At 42.4% G+C, this 19591-nt stretch overlaps 1 protein-coding gene across 8 annotated transcripts in view; it reads left to right on the forward strand.

Annotated features, from left to right (window-relative positions):
• TNIK (TRAF2 and NCK interacting kinase) overlaps window positions 1-19591 on the forward strand; it is a 415617-nt gene that overhangs the window by 309416 nt on the left and 86610 nt on the right. For all 8 annotated transcript variants that reach the window (XM_011948978.1, XM_011948979.1, XM_011948982.1 and 5 more), the window contains exons 10-12: window positions 630-805; window positions 6334-6400; window positions 9969-10173. In XM_011948978.1, the coding sequence (XP_011804368.1) occupies window positions 630-805; window positions 6334-6400; window positions 9969-10173 (448 nt within the window). The remainder of the gene's footprint in view (window positions 1-629; window positions 806-6333; window positions 6401-9968; window positions 10174-19591) is intronic.

Here is a 19591-nt window from a genome sequence, read left to right on the forward strand (position 1 = left end):
TATAAGGAGTAAGGAAAGGATCCAGTTTCAGCTTTCTACTTATGGCTAGCCAATTTTCCCAGCACCATTTATTGAATAGAGAATCCTTTCCCCATGTCTTGTTTTTGTCAGGTTTGTCAAAGATCAGATGGCTGTAGATGTGTGGTATTATTTCTAAGGACTCATCTCAGTGTCCCCCAACATATATTATTCTCATCCTAGCCAGAGTTTTTCACTGATTTCCTACATATCTGAACTATCCTTTCCCCAGAGTGATTTTCTCCTAATTCTTTAAGGCCCAGCTATGGTTTCCTTATTCCAGTAGCCCTTCTAGATGTGATTCCCGTAGGGGTCTTTTTATTCCCTGCTTCCTTTTGGTCTGCTGTGTAATGTTATGTATAAATTATGCAGAAATGCTTTCATGTGTATAACTACCTTCTGCTACCTTAATTGTACACTGATGATGATGATGCCTTTGAAGCCATTATGCCTAATATAGTGCTACACCTGTTTTGCCATTAGTGGATGATCCCTATGCCGGCCAATTGGACCTTAAAAAAAAAAAAAAAGTCCCAGCATTTCAGAAATTACACATTTGCTTTTCTTTGAATCGCCGTTTTATCTGTGGATTCATTTCTTTTGTTTGGCAGGTCAAAAAAATTCCAGTCATTTATTGAGAGCTGCTTGGTAAAGAATCACAGCCAGCGACCAGCAACAGAACAATTGATGAAGCATCCATTTATACGAGACCAACCTAATGAGCGACAGGTCCGCATTCAACTCAAGGATCATATTGATAGAACAAAGAAGAAGCGAGGAGAAAAAGGTTAGATGCACGTTTGTATTTCAGCAGCAAAACAAAAGATGGAGTGAATCATGGGCTCCTCGTGTATTTGGAGGTGACTATGGGGATTTCAAATGGGCCTGCATTATTCTTTCGTGTGAGGGGCTGTCTCTGAGACCACAGCCTCTGGGCATCAGTGGTGTGAGACTACTGAAGTAGAATCTTTCATGAAAAAGAAATAGAACTGCAAGAAACATTACCTCTGCCAGATACTGAACAAAGTCGTGTTGAGTGATACTATGAAGTACTTTAATATGACAAGTGATTTTCTTAATTCAAATTAATATTCATGTTTAGAAGACTAAAACTCTACAGAAGACAGATAAACTAAAGAAAAAAATTCATCTAGTTGGCATTTTTCTATACTGATTCTTCAACATTTAAGTTTATGTGCTCTGAGGCTCATTTGTAATTCCATTATTTAGAAGTCAGAAATAATTTTTTTTATAGTTGCAGTCATATAAAAGACCATTAGGTTGCCAGGCTTGCTGAATGGAACATCAGATTTTGAGCTGAGGGTCATTTAACACTGTTCTTTATTTTATATATGCAAAAACACATCTTTGTGACTCTAGCTCTTATATGTCACCATCTCTTCACTACATCATTGAAAGAACATGAGTCCAAACTTGGGGTCTCAGGCTGTGCCTTACCTTTTTGAATGGAAGCTTACATTTTTAACTAGCATAGAAATGGTATACTCATACTATATATTAGGGAACATTGAGGTGAGCTGCCAAATGAGAAAATGCAAGCCAAAGAAAATTGAAACTGAGGTTGGATCGGTAAGAGGGGTGCATTTGTAGAAATGAGCAGGATTCTTATATGGTGAAGTGAACTTTGATTAGGCAAATTTTGTAACCAGTAATTTCAGAATCACTTTTGAACTTTGCTTTCCAATTAACAACTCATGAGTCATGAGTCATGGCTAAAGTTCACCATTAATTTCTACTACATTGTGGGCTTGCTGCCATAATCATCAATATGGTATCTCTCACCAGCACTCCCCTACCCTGTGCCTCTCTGGTATAGGGTTTATCTTTGAGGAAACAGTACCTTTCTAAAGGAAGACAAATTCGTTCTTGGAGGTTGACTAGCATATTGACTGTACCATGATCAATGTAAAAACTTGCATGGTCTGGAGCAGGTTTAATGGCTAGTTGAGGTAGGGAAAGTTAGAGCATGGGAAGGGAGAAATGGAGAGGACAGCAGTGAGGACTACAGGTGCACACTCTACACAAATGTAGAGAACAGGAGGGGGTTGCTGCTGGGAGGATGACAGTGAAAGGCAGTGTGAGGCTGGAAAGCTGAGCATTAACAGTGTGGTGAGTGGAGAGTAGAGAGGAAGACCAGAGACCCAGGATAGGAGGGGAGGCACATGGTGATGTGCTTGTTCTTGCTTCCCTCCTCTCCATTTCTCTCCCCTCTTCAGTTCAGAGGCAGTAAGGGAGGGTAGCCCACAGCACACAGGACAGAGGCTGCCTTTCTTTTATTTGCATTTCTTTTCTTCTTTGCTTCTGCAGTTAATACCCATAACACAAGCTGGGGACTAGTAGTGGGGGTGGTGACAGTATGAAAGTCAGACTGGATTGGAGAGGTAAGATCAGCAGAGGGCTAAGGCAGGAGGAGAGAATCTCAGTGAAGGTTCTAGGAAGAGTTCTTTTTTCTTCCCTTTTTTTTGTGGAGGGAGGCGGGGGGACGAGGTCTCACTTTGCTGCTCAGGCTGGTGTCAAACTCCTGGGCTCAAGGGGTCCTCCTCCACCTCAGCCTCTCAAAGTGCTGGGATTATAGGCATGAGCCACCCGCCCAGCACTTTTTTTCTTTTTTATTTTTTGAGACAGGCTGTCTCTCTGTTGCTCAGGCTGGAGTGCAGTGGAATGATCATAGCTCACTGCAGCCTCTATCTCCTGGGCTCAAGTGATCCTCCCATCTTAGCCTCTCAAGTAGCTGGGACTACAGGTGCACACCACCATGCCTGGCTAATTTTATATTTTTTTAATTTTTAGCAGAGACAAGGTCTCACTATGTTGCCCAGGCTGGTCTTTTACTGCTGAACTCAAGAAATCCTCCTGTCTCAGCCTCCCAAAGTGCTGGTATTATAGGCATGGCCACCAAACCCAGCCCCAGGGAAGAATTCTTATGCAGCTAGCAGGGACTTGAAGGAGTATATGATCAGCTTAGACTCAGGAGTGGGAGGTTGTGAAGCCAGGCCAAAAAGGTGGCTCCTCTGCAGTTAATAAGAAGTCAATTAGACCCTAAGTTCCTCCAGTCCAAGCTGGAGGAACTAGGCATGAAGAGAAATACATGGGGCTACTCCATGAAGTCAGAATTTTTAAGGGCATATTTTAGAGCAGTGTGTCAGACGTGCAACCATTAAATGCCAGCTTCTCTCAAAAGGACATTTTATTATATTGTGAATATATAGCATAGTTTAAGTGCTCAGACTCTGTTTTCAGATTTATATTCTGGGTTCAAATTCTAACTCTGCCCCTTATCAGTTATGTGAACATCACTCCAGTTTTCTCATCTTTAAAATAAGATTGAGAGTATACTAATAATATCTATTGCCTCGAATTGTTGCAGAGATTAAACTCAATAATACATTTAAAATGCTTGACATAATGTCCAGGACACAGATGCACTCAGTAAATATCAGTTATTCTTATTTAGGCAATTACTAATTGACCCATACTTTTACATCACTTACTGAGAGTACTTTGTGAGAGCTCATGACCCATCTCCCTCTGGGGCATAAATAAGAGTGGGTGAAGCCTGTGCCTCAGGTTGTTTCCACATTTTGCGGGGCACAAACTCTGGAATGTGACTCAGAACTCACCATGCCATGAAGATAGATCATTTTTAATGTGTTTGTTCTCTGCAGAGTGGAAAAGTAAGATTCTTGGGAATAGATATATTCAAGAGTTATATGGTCATTTAAGGAATCTAAGCCTGTTTAGGCTTAGGGCCACCAGAATCATAGTTCTAGTCTCCTTTATGTCTGCTCCCCAAGGCAGGGTGTTTGATCAAATGAGATCTAATTCCATTTGCTCAGTTTAGTTAAATGACTTAGTTTGCTCTAATATTACTTTTCACTTTCTTAGTTGTTCTATGACCAACTTTTGGTAGAATCAATCAAAGCAATTCTATTTTGCATTGCTTTGTGATTTTTTAAACCTGATATTTTTTCCCTAACATATGTTGACCCATGCCAGTTTAACCCAGTAATATAAAAGCAGTCAAAACCAAATTTTGGTGAAGTATTACATATTAAATGGAGGAGCCTGACAAATGAATGTTTTACCCCAGAGAATAGAAGTAATAGGAATAATTGTGTGCTGCTTTTCCTTGCTGTAATTTCCTTTATTAGATAAAATTTCTCCATTTTTACTTTGAAATCTGTTTATTCATTTTGAAAAAGTTTAGAATATTTCATTTTTAGTATAGAGTATTAAAATGCTTTATGCAGGTTCTTTATATTTTGGTGAACTAATATTTTAAAAATAAGTAGCCTGAAAGCTTCATACATACCTCAGTGTACGAAGCTAAGTTGTGATTTAAAAAATACACTTGAACTCATCAAACTTTTGGCTTTCTTTCATTATCTCTTTAATGGCTAAATAGTGTGAAAAGCAAGGCATGTTTATCAAATCTGAGCATTCTCACTGTGTGACTACTGCCTCCTGGTGGTAACATAACTAAATTGCAGTTTCAGTTCTTTTTAGGGATGTGCAAATGTCTTCAAGGTTGTATTTATTAACCTACAGCTATGAAGAGATAGGAATAATGTGACACCTTCCCTTGCTTAAAAGCTCCTCCAAGGGTTCCTCATTGCCAATAGGAAAGTTCTCAACATGGCATTTATAAGAATCAGTGACCCTTTTCATCCATGCCAGCCTTTCTCCCTCCATAAGGTTTTCTCACACCCAGGCACCTAACTACTCACAGCTCATTGTTTCCTGAACACATTATGCACTGTAATACTGCCAGCCTTACTCATGTGGATATGTTGCTTAGAGTTTCCTTTTCCCACAACTACCAGCTGCTAACTGCCTGGAGGGCCACTGACCTTCCAAAGCCCAATTCATTTTTTCTTCAAAGACTTCAAGTCTCTTCATCCATTATGACCAGTGGCACTAGCTGCTCCTTTCTCTGATATCTCATTCCTTTTTTTATGTACTGCTATTTAGCATATGTTGGAAAGAACACTGTTTCTTAAGTTGGAAAAGTTCTGGATTGAATTCTAAATCCAAATCCTAGATTGACCTTTTATTAATGAGATAACATTGGTTATATTACTTAACCTCTTGTAATTTCAGTATTCTCACTTGAAAAACAGACACTAATTTGGAGGTTTATTATGCAAAATAAAGGAGAGAACAGAGTAAAATATCTAGCAGTAGTGACTGGCGTGGGAGATACCCACTAAATATTCCTTCCCTTTCTTCACAATTATGGAGGCTCTGATATTTACTCATTTCACACATTAGATTTGATCTCTTCCAAAGCAAAGCCTCAATCTTATTCATTCTCACATGTAAACTGCTTCCCATTTTGCTGAATTAAATGACTGTCCCTAGTGGACCAATCGAAACACATTTTAACTATATATATATAGATATATATATATATGTATGTACACACACACATATATACATATATACACACACATATATACACATATGTATATACACACATATATACACAAATATATATGTAATTTTTTTTTTTTTTTTTTTTTTGAGATGGAGTCTCACTCTATCGCCCAGGCTTGAGTGCAGTGGTGCGATCTCAGCTCACTGCAAGCTCCACCTCCCAGGTTCACGCCATTCTCCTGCCTCAGCCTCCCAAGTAGCTGGGACTACTGGTGCCTGCCACCATGCCTGGCTAAATTTTTTTTTTATTTGTAGTAGAGATGGGGTTTCACTGTGTTAGCCTGAATGGTCTCGATCTCCTGACCTCATGATCTGCCCGCCTTGGTCTCCCAAAGTGCTGGGATTACAGGTGAGAACCACCGCACCCAGCCACTATATATTTTTAATAGTACCTATTGTCAGAAGTTTCTTTGTTACACTTATCAAAACAATCTAAAGACAGTTTGTGAATCCATGTAAGTCTTAATAAAATCCTACTTTTAAAATGGTTAATACCATCAATAAGTTACAAAGGGTCAGTGGGTTTGATATGGTTTATAGTGCAAATTAACACAAATTATTTTTAATTGAAATTAAATTAATAAATTAAAAAGGATTATTTTTTAAGTCGTTATCTTCTCTTCTCATGTGAACGTTAGGCACTGGGGACAGATATCTAGAGTCAGCCAAGACAGTCTTGAATATGGTTAATTTAATATACTGATGGAAACCATTAAATCACAGCCTGGAGACTGTTCCAGCGCTGTGTTAACTATGACTCTTTGGGTGTCAATTTATTTATATATAAGAGACAGGGTTGGGCTTTACTGAGCCATAGCATCTTTTTTTGTGCACTAACATGCTGGGATCTTTCTTCAGATGAGACAGAGTATGAGTACAGCGGAAGTGAGGAAGAAGAGGAGGAGAATGACTCAGGAGAGCCCAGGTATGAGAGCAAAAGCCAAGTCTTCTAATGTTCACATTCTGAATTGTGCTTGTGTGAAATTCACTTTCCTTTTGATTTATTGGTTCGTTTTTAAGAATCCACCAGGGTGGTCTTATTTAATTTATTGCCCATGAACATACTCATTAATTTGGGAAAATTTCCCTAGGCAGAGCATTACAAAAATGTGAAAATCAGCATATTCTTTATTTTGTCCCCCAAGATTTATGGTCTCTATCCCAAGAGCTTGTTTTCTTACATATGTAACATGTAGAATAGGTGGAAGGCAATTATCTGGGCAATGCAGGACTAAAACTGCAACTTTCTGGAGACCTTAAGTGGTATTTTCAGACTTGTGTTAGTTTGTGTCAGTTTGTTACTTCATACCTTTGAGAAACCCATTCAGGCAGCCACTGTCCTTGTCACATGCCTTGGTATTTTCACTGCAGCCTAATCCAGGAGAAAGTGATTTTCAGAAAATCAAATTATATGTAGAGATGAACTCCAAACAAATACTTTTGGGCCATTCCTGTTGTCACCTGTTGGACCCCAGACTCCAGTTCTGTTTTATTGTCATTCCTACATTTTGAATTCCACTTGACTTTGATTCTGACTGTCTTCTAGTCTGTGTTTATAAGTAATTCAGGTTAGCGTGCTTGCACTGCCAGGATTTATCTTTGGTGAGCGAATTCAGCTTGGTAAGTCAAGGAGGGCAAGCCCACATCCCATGGTGCCATGCACTATACCTGTGAAGTAAGACTTGGAGGGAATTGCACAAGCAGAAGACTCACCTAGGTATGGCCTCTCTCCTCGAACCCTCCAAGGAGTGGACACTAATGCTCCTGAAGGATCAGTTCCTGTATCACTGAGGGAGAGGTTTCTGACCAGAAAAGGGGCCAACTTAGCCACCACTGCTAGAATGAGCCAGATACCTTGTGTTCTTTTGTTATGCTAACTCAGACCTACTGAGCTGTATTCTTGCTAAGCTTCTATAAGAAGATGGAACTGAGCTTTCAGAGCCATTCAGTTTTTCTCACTTCACCTGCCACAGGATTCCTCAAGGTCAAAGACCGAATAATTCTTTCCTACCATCTGATACATAGCATGTTGGCCGCCCCCGGATTCGCTGCATAAAGAAGATGATTGCCAAGTAGTGACATAGAAAATGAACGTTCCTGAAAGGCAGAAGACCAAATGCCCTGCTTTCAGAGAAGTTGTACACCAGTGTTCAAAAGCTTATCCAGAGGACTGTGTCAGCCTTCTGACCACTTCCTGTAGAACTGAGAAACCCTGTCTTTCTCACACTTGCTGAACTGCATATTAGAAGTCACTCAGTGAGCCACCCAGCCTCACCTTAACACTTCTATAATTATAACATGTCATTATATCATGCTGAAGATTATGTTCCAAGTCCTGTTTTTATGGACACATCTAATTAATCTTCATGAAATCCTGAGAAATAGAAAAGGACAATGGTTATCTCATTTTAGAAATGAGGTGACCGCTTAAGGGTTGCAACCAGGTCACACAGAGTTAATGATTGAGTCACTCACACAGCTCAGATCTCCTGACATTGATTCAACATCAGTTAATATTAATGGAGCATCCTCGTGTGCATGGGAGGCTGGGTTCCCAAGCCCCCTCCCCTTTGCACAGGGCAAGTGGCCTGTGTAGATAAGTGCCATCATTTGGGGTTTCAGAGTTTGACACAAAGGCTCTAAGTTTTAGAGAAGGCTTGTTAGTAGATGCCAAGCATTGTCTATGGAACATCACGAACAAAGCCTTTTTATGTCTTTTCGTGGCAGTATCTCACACAGCACACTAACCACTCTCCAAAATCGATCCTTAGGCCTCTTGTCAACTGCCACCAAACCTGCTCCTCCCCCAGCATTCCTCATTCCTGTTCTTGTCACCACTGTCACCCAGCCACCGAGACAGAACCTGCAAGTCATCCCTTGCTCCATGTCAGATCTGTCCACAGGCTTCGTGACCTCTGTCCTCAAATGCTCCTTCCTTCCTCCATCCCCTCTGCTCTCGTTCTGAGTGGTGTCCCCACCCCAGAACCACTCTGCAACAGCAGTCCGACTTGCTGTGCTTGCCCTTGTACTCCTCGCGGAGGTCATCCATTCAGCAGCCAAACCCATCTGCTCATGTTGCTCTTCTACATAAAACCTTCCCGCGCCTGCACGGCCGTCGCGGCCCACACCTAGCTCTCTGACCTCCTCTTGTACCCTTCTCCCTCTCATTCACTCTGCTTTGGGAAGCCGGGCTGGTGTTCAGTTGCTCAAAAATAGGGTGCACACCTGTTTTCCCCTCAGGCCTCTAAACCTGCTTTTCCCTCTGCCTGGAACATTCTTCCTTCTTCATCAACTGCTTCCTTCCCAGAGAGGTCTTCCTGACCACCTGTCTAAAGTAGGGCCTCAAAGCTTACCTCAGCTCCCCGCCACTGTCACTCATAAACAATTACAATTTTGGTCTTCTATAGAGCCTATTAATACCTGAAGTTATTTGTCTGTATGTGTGTCCCATAAGAAGGTAAGTTTAAAGAGGGAATTTATCTAGCAACTGCCATATCCTTAAGCCTACTACAGTGACTGCCACATAATAGGTGCTCCGTAAATATGTGTTTAATAGATTTATTTCAAATGGAAGCTTCCAGAAAGATTAAAAGGGCTAGGTTGGAATAAACAGAAGTCATTTCTCAGCTCCCTCTTAGGCTGCTGTGCAGAATCAAGGGGTCTGTAACTTTTAGTTGTTCACCTGCGAGTAGGGCAGCCCAGGATCACCGGCGAAGTAAGTAGAGCTTATTTATATCCTCTCGAACTCTGTCGCATGCACACACATTCATGTACGACTACCATTTTACAGAAGAGAAAACTGTTGCCTAAACAGAATCTAGGAACCAATGAGCTAGGTTGAAGTCCTAGCCTCACCCGCTGTGGCCAGAGCCAAACCAAGCCCTTTAAGTGTGGTACAGTCAGGCAAACCCTGATTTGGATCAGCAAGCTTGGGCGCAGATCCTGGCTCTGTGTCGACCTTGACTCAAGGGTTTTCCATCGCTGGCTCATCACAACTTCACAGGAGCAGCCTGGCCTCTGCCTCATGGGGTTTGGCATGAGGGAGTCTTATGGGTGAGGCCGATCTGTGCTTGTCTAAGTAGAATAGGTTCCCTTTTTGCCCACCATTGTCCATTTTTATTGAAAATAATCTAGTCTGGGGCTCATGGCTTGCACACTGGCTAAAGTCTTTAAAAACAAATCTTTGCCACGTCCCAAGGGCGAGGAAGTGGTGTGGACAGTCCTGGAGAAGGTGACAACTCTGAGAATGTGACATCCCTCTGTGGATGGAAGCAGCATTTGTTTCCCACAGTCGTACTGAAAGGCAGGCAGGTCTCTTATCCTGATGCTGTTTCTTTGGGGTGAATGATTGAATTAGCGGAGGATCTAGGAGCCTGTGCTCTTCTTTCCCTGTGTGTGGGTGAATCATTTGTCCTGCTTTCCTCTTCCAAGGCCTCTTGGTAGCCATGGCCTCTGCCCCACGTGGGATCCTGATCACTCTCTCTTGCCCACAGCTCCATCCTGAATCTGCCAGGGGAGTCGACGCTGCGGAGGGACTTTCTGAGGCTGCAGCTGGCCAACAAGGAGCGTTCTGAGGCCCTACGAAGGCAGCAGCTGGAGCAGCAGCAGCGGGAGAATGAGGAGCACAAGCGGCAGCTGCTGGCCGAGCGTCAGAAGCGCATTGAGGAGCAGAAGGAGCAGAGGCGGCGGCTGGAGGAGGTGAGGACCTTCTCGGGCCCCTCTGACCCCAAGCCTCTCAGTTGTGGTCACTCCCCAGGTGTTCCCTGGGGGCCCACACCCCACCCGTGAGCACACAGAGCTTGGAGGCATAAAGAGCTTGACTGCAAGGGCAGATAAGTCCTGAATGCACTTACAAACAAAAGGCTTTCCCTGCTTTTTGCAGTGGTGTGGTCTTTTCAGAAAAGCAGGTGAAGGTCATTACCCCTTCCTGTCTCGCCATATATCACCTTCTCAGCACCTTCTAAGCTTTACTTAAAGTCACAGTCCCTCCCTCCAGCATGTCCTATTTCCCTGCCCTGCCTTATTACTTTTACACAGCTCTTAGCACCTTCAAATATACTCTACATGTACTTTTACATGCCTGAATGTCCCTACTGGAATTTAAGCTCCATCAGGACAAGGAGATTTTCTCTCTCTTATTCCCTGACGTATCTCTAGCATGTAGTAGGTGCCTCATAAATATTTGTGGAATGAGTAAATTAATATATGAATGAATGAGTCAGTAGTTGAGAGGTGAAATATAGGTGTTAACTAGATCACAGCAAATAAGCAGATAAGTGGAATTTCAAGTATGGAGTAGGACCTGCCTATTGATGCTCTGAATGCTAGGAAGAATGTTTCACAGATCCTTTCCCAGACATCCCTTAGTACTCAGGGCCTGTCCTCCAGCCTGTGGGCAAGACCTGCCTTCAGCAGCAGACACTGCTTATCTGTGTGGGAAGCCATACTGCTAGCCACAGTTGGCTGCATGCCTTGTCCTGGGTCAGACTCTCACCTTGTGGTCTTACAGACATTTGTGAAAGCCTCCTTCCCAGAACTTTGCCCAGATCTCTCAGGCCTCCTTCCTCTGCCAGATAAATCAAAGCCTCTAGACAATTAGGAAACCGAGAGAGCATATCTACTGGGGAAGCTGGGCAGCAGATGAAGGGCGCACGAACTGCACGGTAATGGGGTAGTAATTTTACAGATTCCCCAAACACCAGCTTGCTTCTCATTAACGGGCTTGCAGCAATTCACTTGCTTTGTCAGGTGGCCACTGAAGACTTAGGGGGTGGTGAATTGCAGTCACCAGAAGCAGATTGCTTTTTAAATGGTACATCAAGGTCCAGCCTCACTGGTTTAAATCAGTGAGGGCCTCAGTTCCAGTTTGCAGTAAATCCCATCAACCTCATTATGTCCCTCAGATATCAGTTTCAGACCAGCAACAGTAATACTCAGTGGTTACAATTATTGAGTGATTTTAGTGTGTCAAGTACGAGACAGAATGCTGTGCTTATAGCCACTATCTCATCTACTATACTTATCTCTTCTCCTGTATCGATTATCTCTCATGCAAAACTCATACAATCCCCATTTAACAAAGAAGAAACTGAGGTTCAGGGAGGGACGTAATTGGCCCGATGTTGCAAGGTACTGTGTTTAGTACTTTACACGAATTTTCTCATTTAATCTTCACAATAATCTCCAGTCTAAAGATAATGTAGCTGAGTCTTAGAGAGGTTAATAACTTGTTAAAGGTTGAGAAGAAAACCAGGTTTCAGATCCAGGGGATTGGCCTGCAGAGCCTAAGCACCAAGTCACCGCATATGTTCTGTCTCTCCACTGAGAAGTCAGAGTTGGTATGCTTTCCCACATCCTTCATCTGGTCTCTATGTCTATGGACTTTTACCCTGAACATTTAAGTTCTGCACAAGGGCACAGAATCTGTGCCCAACAGATACTCACCTTTGACCTGGGTTCTGTCTCATGCTCCCAGTCAGAGCTATTGCCAAGACCTCCTTTGTGTCTATTCTCTTGTGGCATTTGATCGAACCGCTACCATGGAGCAAGTCAGAGTTCAGCTCACTGAGGCATGTGACACACCCTGTCAATCCTGGCTTCACAGAAGACGTCCGCCAGCATGCATGAGGACATAAGCCTTTTGCTCTGTGTACCAATGGGCATGAGCCTTGGCTCTGCACCAGAAGCAGGAATGCTTCTGGCCACAGAGCATTGATAGATATACCAGCTTTCTCTTTTGATCCTTCATCTTAGTCTATAGCACAGTGGAGAAGAACAAGGAATACTAAGTACTCAGACAGCTGTAAATTCTGAACCCCTAGGTCATGACATTCTCTCCCACCAGGAACTCTTCTGTCATGTCCTGCTCCTGCCATGTCCCCTTCTATGTCTGCTTCCCTGGTCTTTGGTGATCACTTGTGTTTCTGGTGTCCTGAGTAGGAACTTGGACTACATTGTCACATAGAAACTGTTAAAGCCCATAGTTCAGCTTGAGAATTTAGCTTCCTTGTGAGTCATTTTTCCTTTTGTAGGAAAAGCATTCCCACTTAGCTACTCCTTTGGTCACACATGACTATGTATGTTACAGCTTTTGTATTTGGTGATCTCAAATGTCACCTCCCACCAGAGGTTTCCTAAGGAAGCCCTGCACATCCTTTACTATTTATGAGTAACCATGTGGATTTGGCTAAGCTCTCGAAATCAGTGTCTGTATATTCTTAGAAGGACTTTGAATATACACTGAATGTAGTCGTTGATCAGCTTTATGAAAAGGATGTGGCTTCAGGCCAATTAAATGGTGGAGAGAAGACTCAGCTTTTGACCAGTGTTGAAGTATAACCTATAACAAAGCTCCAGGAACTTGATGAAACCCAGCTAAAGTGAACGAGTCCATCAATGGTGAGAAAAAGTACAAGGAGGACCTCTTCTAGTTTTACTCAGCTCAATAAAAATTTCTGTTACTTGGCATAAACAAAATACAACTTGTTTTATTTTGTATCATGGAGTTAGGATCCAAAAATGGGAACCTTCAGGGGTCAAGGCTTCTACTTTGGTAATCTTGAGCAAGTCTGTGGTGATGTTTGATTCTACTCAAGAGTGTTGAAATGATATTAGTGATTTATATATGTTTCAAAATGCTGAGAGCATTCTGTACCTTCATTTTGGGGAGCATGCCTTTAAGTCACAGGAATGAATCAAATAGACCTCAGAAGCACCTGCTCCCTGGTAGTATGTTTTATTCTTTTGAGACTTTTCAGGACACCAACATTCTCGTGTAGTGCCCTTCAAGACCATCCTAACATTGTCCAGTTATAAAAATAACCAGTTCTGTCTGGCCAAAGAATATACACTTTGGCTCCATCCCATGAATTTTATTTTATTTTTTATTTTTGAAGAGGTATCACCTGTATCTTATTGGCCAGTAATCGTGGAGCATTAATGTACAAAGTAAGAACCTGGCAGCCTAAAAGTGTAAACCCTCTCTAAGCCTCTAACTTTTTATCGTGACTGAGGCTTTCAAGGATGTTGGACTCAATTGTTGTTGTTGTTTTTGAGCGTGAGGTTGAATGAAAACCTTTTCCCCGGGGTCTGTAGGTGGTCATTTGACAAATATTCAGTGAACACCTCTGTTGTGTGGGCACCATGCTAGACACTAGAAATACAGTCTCCCATTGTGACGATTAGATCTGTGAGGGAAACAGTCACAAAGCAAATAATCAGCCAAGTAATCATTTATCATCACAGCAATGACTGCCGTGGTGGAGGACAGTGGCATGCTAAAAGAGCATGCCACAGGGTGGGAGGCTCACCTGGCTTGGTCGGAGTCCGTCGGAGTCCTGCTAGAGGAGGGAGTGAGGCATGGAGAGATACCAGGCAGGGAAGCCACGGCACAGTCATGCAGGGCTTTGTAGACCATGTTGATCACTTTGAATTTTATTCTAAGAAGAGTGGGAAACTATTGATGTGTCTTCACTAAGGGAATAGAATAAGATCTGCCTTTTTCAAATGAAACTTTGGCTGCTGCAGGGTAAGTGCTGGAAAGAAGCAAGAGTAAGTGGAGGAGACAAGTTAGTCCAGGCCAGAGAGTATGATGCTTTGGACAGATGATGGTAGAGTGGGGATTGAGAAAAGTGGACATGTTTGAGACAAATGTAGCCTGTGGGCCATGCAGGATGTGCAAGTTGATTAGACATCAGGGATGAGGAAGAGCAGCCAACAGTAATAGTAGTCCAATCCACGCTGTTGGATTATGTAGAGACAGCCCTAGAAGAGGGGCCAAAGATAAGAAAAATAGGAATTATTGGTTTGTGGTAATAAAAGTACACATGAGAAGAGAGTGTGGGCCTGAGCTCTAAGAACTCAGAACAGGCAAGGAAGAGACAGCAGAGAAATTTGATAAGGGAAGTGGAAAGAACACCTGGGGAGTTTGATGCTGTAGAGGCAAAGATTTAGTATTCAAGCATAAGGATGGCGTTCAAGGGGCCAGCTCTGTAGAATGCTGCTCAGAGGTCAGGAAGACAGTAGCATCTTTTGGTTTCAAATGACAAAGAGGATATTTAAAACATAGTTTTTGTGTAAGACTCCCTAGAAATGCTTTCATTTCCTGTCTGTTTCTGGGAAGGGAAGCAACCTGCCCAGGGAGTCAGTAGATCTGCGCTTGGAGTGAAAAAATGTCAATTTCTGATGGCCACCATGTACTACTACTACCTGCGTGCCCTGGCAGTTCTTATTCTACCTGCACCTCCACTTCCTGAGCTCTACAGGGAGGTCAGTAGCAAAGCTTGTTCCCACCACCAAAGTCGTCCTGAGGATTAACCAGAAAAATGGATATAAAAGAACTTTATTGACTGCCAAAAGCTGGACAGACCTCACTTTTGAGGACTTGTCAAATTCAGCTTCGATACTTTTAACGAGACCCACCTTATGCTTGTGTTGGAACTTTTCATAATTCCATGCTCATCCATTTGCTGTCAGCTTTTTGTTCACCTTCTCTGTTACCATACATTTTTCCTTTTTTCTCTTTTTTTAATTAATTAATTTATTTTTTGAGATGGAGTCTACTCTGTCGCCCAGGCTGGAGTGCAGTGGCACAATCATCTCAGCTCACTGCAACCTCTGCCTCCCAGATTCAAGCAATCCTTATGCCTCAGCCATCCTACTAGCTGGGATTATAGGCATGCTCCACCATGCCCAGCTAGTCTTTGTGTTTTTAGTAGAGATGGGGTTTTGCCATATTAGCCAGGCTGGTCTCAAACTCGTGGCCTCAACTGATCTGCCTGCCTCAGTCTCGCAGAGTGCTGGGATTACAGGCGTGAACCACCGTGTCTGGTCACCATTCACTCTTCTCTTAGGGTAACCAAGCCAGTCTCACAGCAGCTCAGCTGTGCAAGCTGAAGCCCAAACCCAGAGAAGCCCTGGTGTGGAAGGTTGTTCTTTGGAACCTTAGTAGCTTCTTCCAAATGCTCCTAGACAGCCCCCACCCACAAAAGAGTGGTAAGGTGGTGGGGAAGCTGCAAGTTTCTTTAAGAATCACGGTGCAGGACAGCATACTGATGCTCTGGAAGTCCTGGGACAGCAGAGCATTTGGTAAAATTCTGTTGAGCATGAAGTTGTATTTTGGTTAACAGCATGGAGTCTAGAACCTAAGACTGCCAGGGGTCAAATCCCAGCTTTCTTCCTTATTAGACGTGTGACCTGAGTCAGTTCTTTAACTTTCCTGTTTTACAGTTTCCTCATCTGTAAAGCAAGAAATAACAATAGCATTTACCTCACAGGGCTGTTGTGAAAATTAAATGAGTTAATTCATAGAAAGCCTGACGACATCGCTAACACACAGTGAGCCCTCAAGAAATATAAGTTGTTCCTGCTATTGTTGTAGGTGCCTTTGACCAAAGTCAGGGAAACAAATTTCCAAAGTTTGAACTTCTTTATGTGCTGCAGTAAAACGTTTTTGGATTTATTAAAATAAATGTAAATAGGTAAGCTTCTTTCCATGCTTTGGGAAGAATATTTGTTATAATACTGGGAGGAATTCAGTTCTATCATTAAGAGCAATAAATGTCTAATAGTTCTTAGATGGCCAGCTTTAGGTTCATGTAGAAGTAAAATACACCATCTTTACAGGCCAAGGCCAAGGTTTAATCCTAGCTGTGTAGTCTTGGGCAAATTACTTAACCTCTCTGAACCTCAGTTTCCTTACATGCACATTTGGTAAAAAAAAATATTTAGTTTTCAGGATTGTTGAGAAGTAAATGAAACCATAAATACAGAGGACTTGGCACAATGCCTAACACAAAAACTGGATTGATATTCTTGGGTGAATATTTTATTGTTATTTTGGAACTGATGATTTCAAAGTATAGTGCTGTTAATTTTTTCATTTTAATGGTGCTCTCTATAGATAGCATTTCCCCATTCTCTGTCTTCCTTAATTGCTTAATGTACCTTCCCTGTTTAGTGTAAAACCTTGACTTTTTCATCCCCTTTGAAGGCGTTTTTCCAGAGCACATTTTCATTATGTCTTACTGGGCTGTCTATCTGCTGGTGACTTAGCCCGCAGTCCTGGCCTTGTCAGGACAAGGAGGCAGCCCATTCTTCATCCTTTTGTGGATGTCTTGTTTAGTAGGGTCAACTGCCACCTTGGGAAGCCTCCTTTTCCCAGTAAAACCTAGAGGACCTTCCCCTGGAGAAACTGCCTTCTGATGGATTATCTTATCAGAATTTCTTGCTGTCATTTCCAACACTGTATAATTATGATCCTATTATTGCCACCAAATGGCTGCATGAAATTTCATTTCCTAACAATATCTAAATAAGGTTCATAAGAAACAGAGATCTTGTGCTGAGTGAATAACAAGCTTCTTGCATCAGGGAAATAATACCTTACGAGTGACCCTTTCACCAAAAAGGTGAGAACGTGGCAGTTCAGTAAGACATTGCCTGGATTTGAATCTCAGCTCTGCCACTTACTGCCTTTGTAATTTTGAGCAAGACATGACTTCTCTATGCCTCAGTTTGACCACTTACAAAATGGGATGTAATACATACAAACCACTTAGAACAGTATCTGGCAACTGCGTAAACACCTGAGTAAGTTCAAGGAGAATGTTACATGTGAAGGGAAGAATCTTGCTTCTCATTACCTGCTTTGTTGTTGCTGCCCTGGGTCATCTCTTTCCAGGGTGAGGGCTTGAAGCTGACTGCAGCCTGAGCAAGTGCAGTGGGCAGAAGCAGGAGACAGGAAAATCGTGTGGGTTTTTACCAGTGCAGCATTTCTACCCACTGGACCACACTCCCAGGCCCCAAGCCAGAGGAAAGCACTGTGAGCAAGAATAATTCTCCAATCTCAGAGCCTGGAGTGTTAACACATCAGCACTCCAGAGAAGTGGTCTTTAATTCACTTAATCTTTAACCACAGGTGTCCCAGTGTGTCCTTTGAGCAGTGGCTGGCTAGTTGGAGGCAGCACAGCTTTTTATTCCTGGATGTCATTAGCATCAACACAAGACTGAACACTTTCTAGCTGGGCTTTTGCTCTGTTATTTCAATAACTGAACAGAAATTATGAAACAGCTGGGAACCAGCCTGGCAAATCAGATGCTTATTGTCCAGGACAGAGCGTGCCCATGGGCTTTGCATAATGGTCAGTAATCGCATGCACATGGAAATCACACTTGTGTTTCAGGGAGCTGTGTCATCTGCATGGATATAAGGAACCCCACCTCCCAGTAGATCCCCAAAGGGCTTCTTGTTCTAACTTATGTGTTGTGCCACAGGAGTTCTGACTTTGTCCACTTTGTCACCTGGATCCTGTGATGGGAGGGGTTTCCTGCCACAGTGCGGAAGTTGGGCTGACATCCCTATCTTATAGTGTAAAATGCTACTGAAATCTGGAGTCCTTTTGCCCACGCTCCTGCCTGTGCTTTTAAGACGTAAGAAGGTAGAGTACGCTAGTGTTTTATACTTAACAGCATTTCATACTGAAAAAAAACCTGGAGTTAGGCAGTTGCTGATCCTTGGTGTATCTAGAGTACCTTGCATGGAAGGTAGGGATGGCTTTTTAGTGCCTGCATGCAACTGACATCACACAGACCTACCTTCCGTTGTCTAGGGTCTTCACAGAACCACCTTTATTACATCTAGTCTATATATTTTGTGTGTTCACAGTCTTCTTAGTTATTCCTAACCATAGAACTATGACAACAAAATAGTTTCACATGAAATCTTATTTCACATGACATTTAAGTTGAATTGCTTTTATTTCGACTCTTGTTTTCTTTAGTGAGTGGTTTTATAGAATCATGGAGGCTGGGGAATATTAGAAACCTCAAAAGTGATCTCAGCCAATTCTTCTCTCAAAGCAAGAATTCCTTTTGCAATATTCTTCAAACAGGGTTATCTAACCTGTTTAACATATAATCTTACCTTGTATGTCCGTGAGCTTGAGACAGCACATTCTATTTTTGAACAACTCCTAATGTTGGAAAATGTATCTTTTCATTGATTCAAGTTCTTGTGATATCCCTGCATTATTACAGGTTGTGCCAAATAAAACTGAAATTCCCTGCATATCTGCTCTAGAAATGTGTGAAGACACTAATAATGTTTTTTCTACAAATGCTCCCAGTTCCTGCAACCTTTCTACATATAAGTTAGCATCTTTAGTATCATCTTGGGAGTACTGGTGTGGCCCGCTCTGTAAACACTATGTTAATAAACTGATTTATAACTGGCTTCTCTTCATAGGACTCAATCTGAGGGTCTCATACTAAGTCTTCAGAATGATGACAGTAGGAATTTGGGGGTTTCATCTGCATTTGACTTTCACACTAACATTCAGAGTCATAGGTACTAGCAGTGTCCATCAAGCCATTCTTGCTTCTCTGTATGACACCCGGGAAATCCCATGTGGTTGTTCTCTCTGGAGAAACTGAGACTCAGAGACACTATGGAGCTTGTGAATAATCACATTGACTAGCATCCATAGAAGCAGCAGGATGAAAATTCTGCCGCAAGTCTCCGTGAAGCTCAGTCTGTTTAGAACTGTCATGCCTCTTTCTGTGTCCGTAAAGACCAGCTTGCACACATGTGCTTGACAGTGCTTAGCCATGGGGCTGTCTGCTTATGAAAAGTTGGTCCGTGAGCACAAAGAAAAGCCTTCATTTAGGCAGTTAATTTTCAGGAAAGCTCTCAAAGGGTAGGTTGGATAGTTTCTCTCTCATGGTATAAAGTAGGTATAGAAAGAAAGGAATGAGTTATATCCAGCCTGTCTAGCTTTCTCAATGTTCTCTGATTACTATTTCTGTGAAGAAAAGGTAGGTAACAAGTAAAGACAGAAAGAGGGGAAAATGGCAGCTTTAAAAAGCATTGGACAGTATCTTTTACTTTGTATATACGATGTGTCAGCCTGATGCTTGTGGACCAAAATGAGGCAGCATGGCAAGAGCCAGGCACAGAATATAAGTCCTGGCCTTGCACTTACCAACCCAGTGAACTTGGGCAAGACATTGGCCTGGACGTGCCTCAGTTTCCTTATCTGTCAAATGGGGGTGACGACAGTATTACCTGCCTCAAAGGGTTTTGGGGGGAATTAAATGAGTTAATATGAGTGCAGTGCTT

This window comes from Colobus angolensis, unplaced genomic scaffold (assembly GCF_000951035.1).
Source record: "Colobus angolensis palliatus isolate OR3802 unplaced genomic scaffold, Cang.pa_1.0 Scaffold289, whole genome shotgun sequence".
NCBI classification, from domain to species: domain Eukaryota; kingdom Metazoa; phylum Chordata; class Mammalia; order Primates; family Cercopithecidae; genus Colobus; species Colobus angolensis.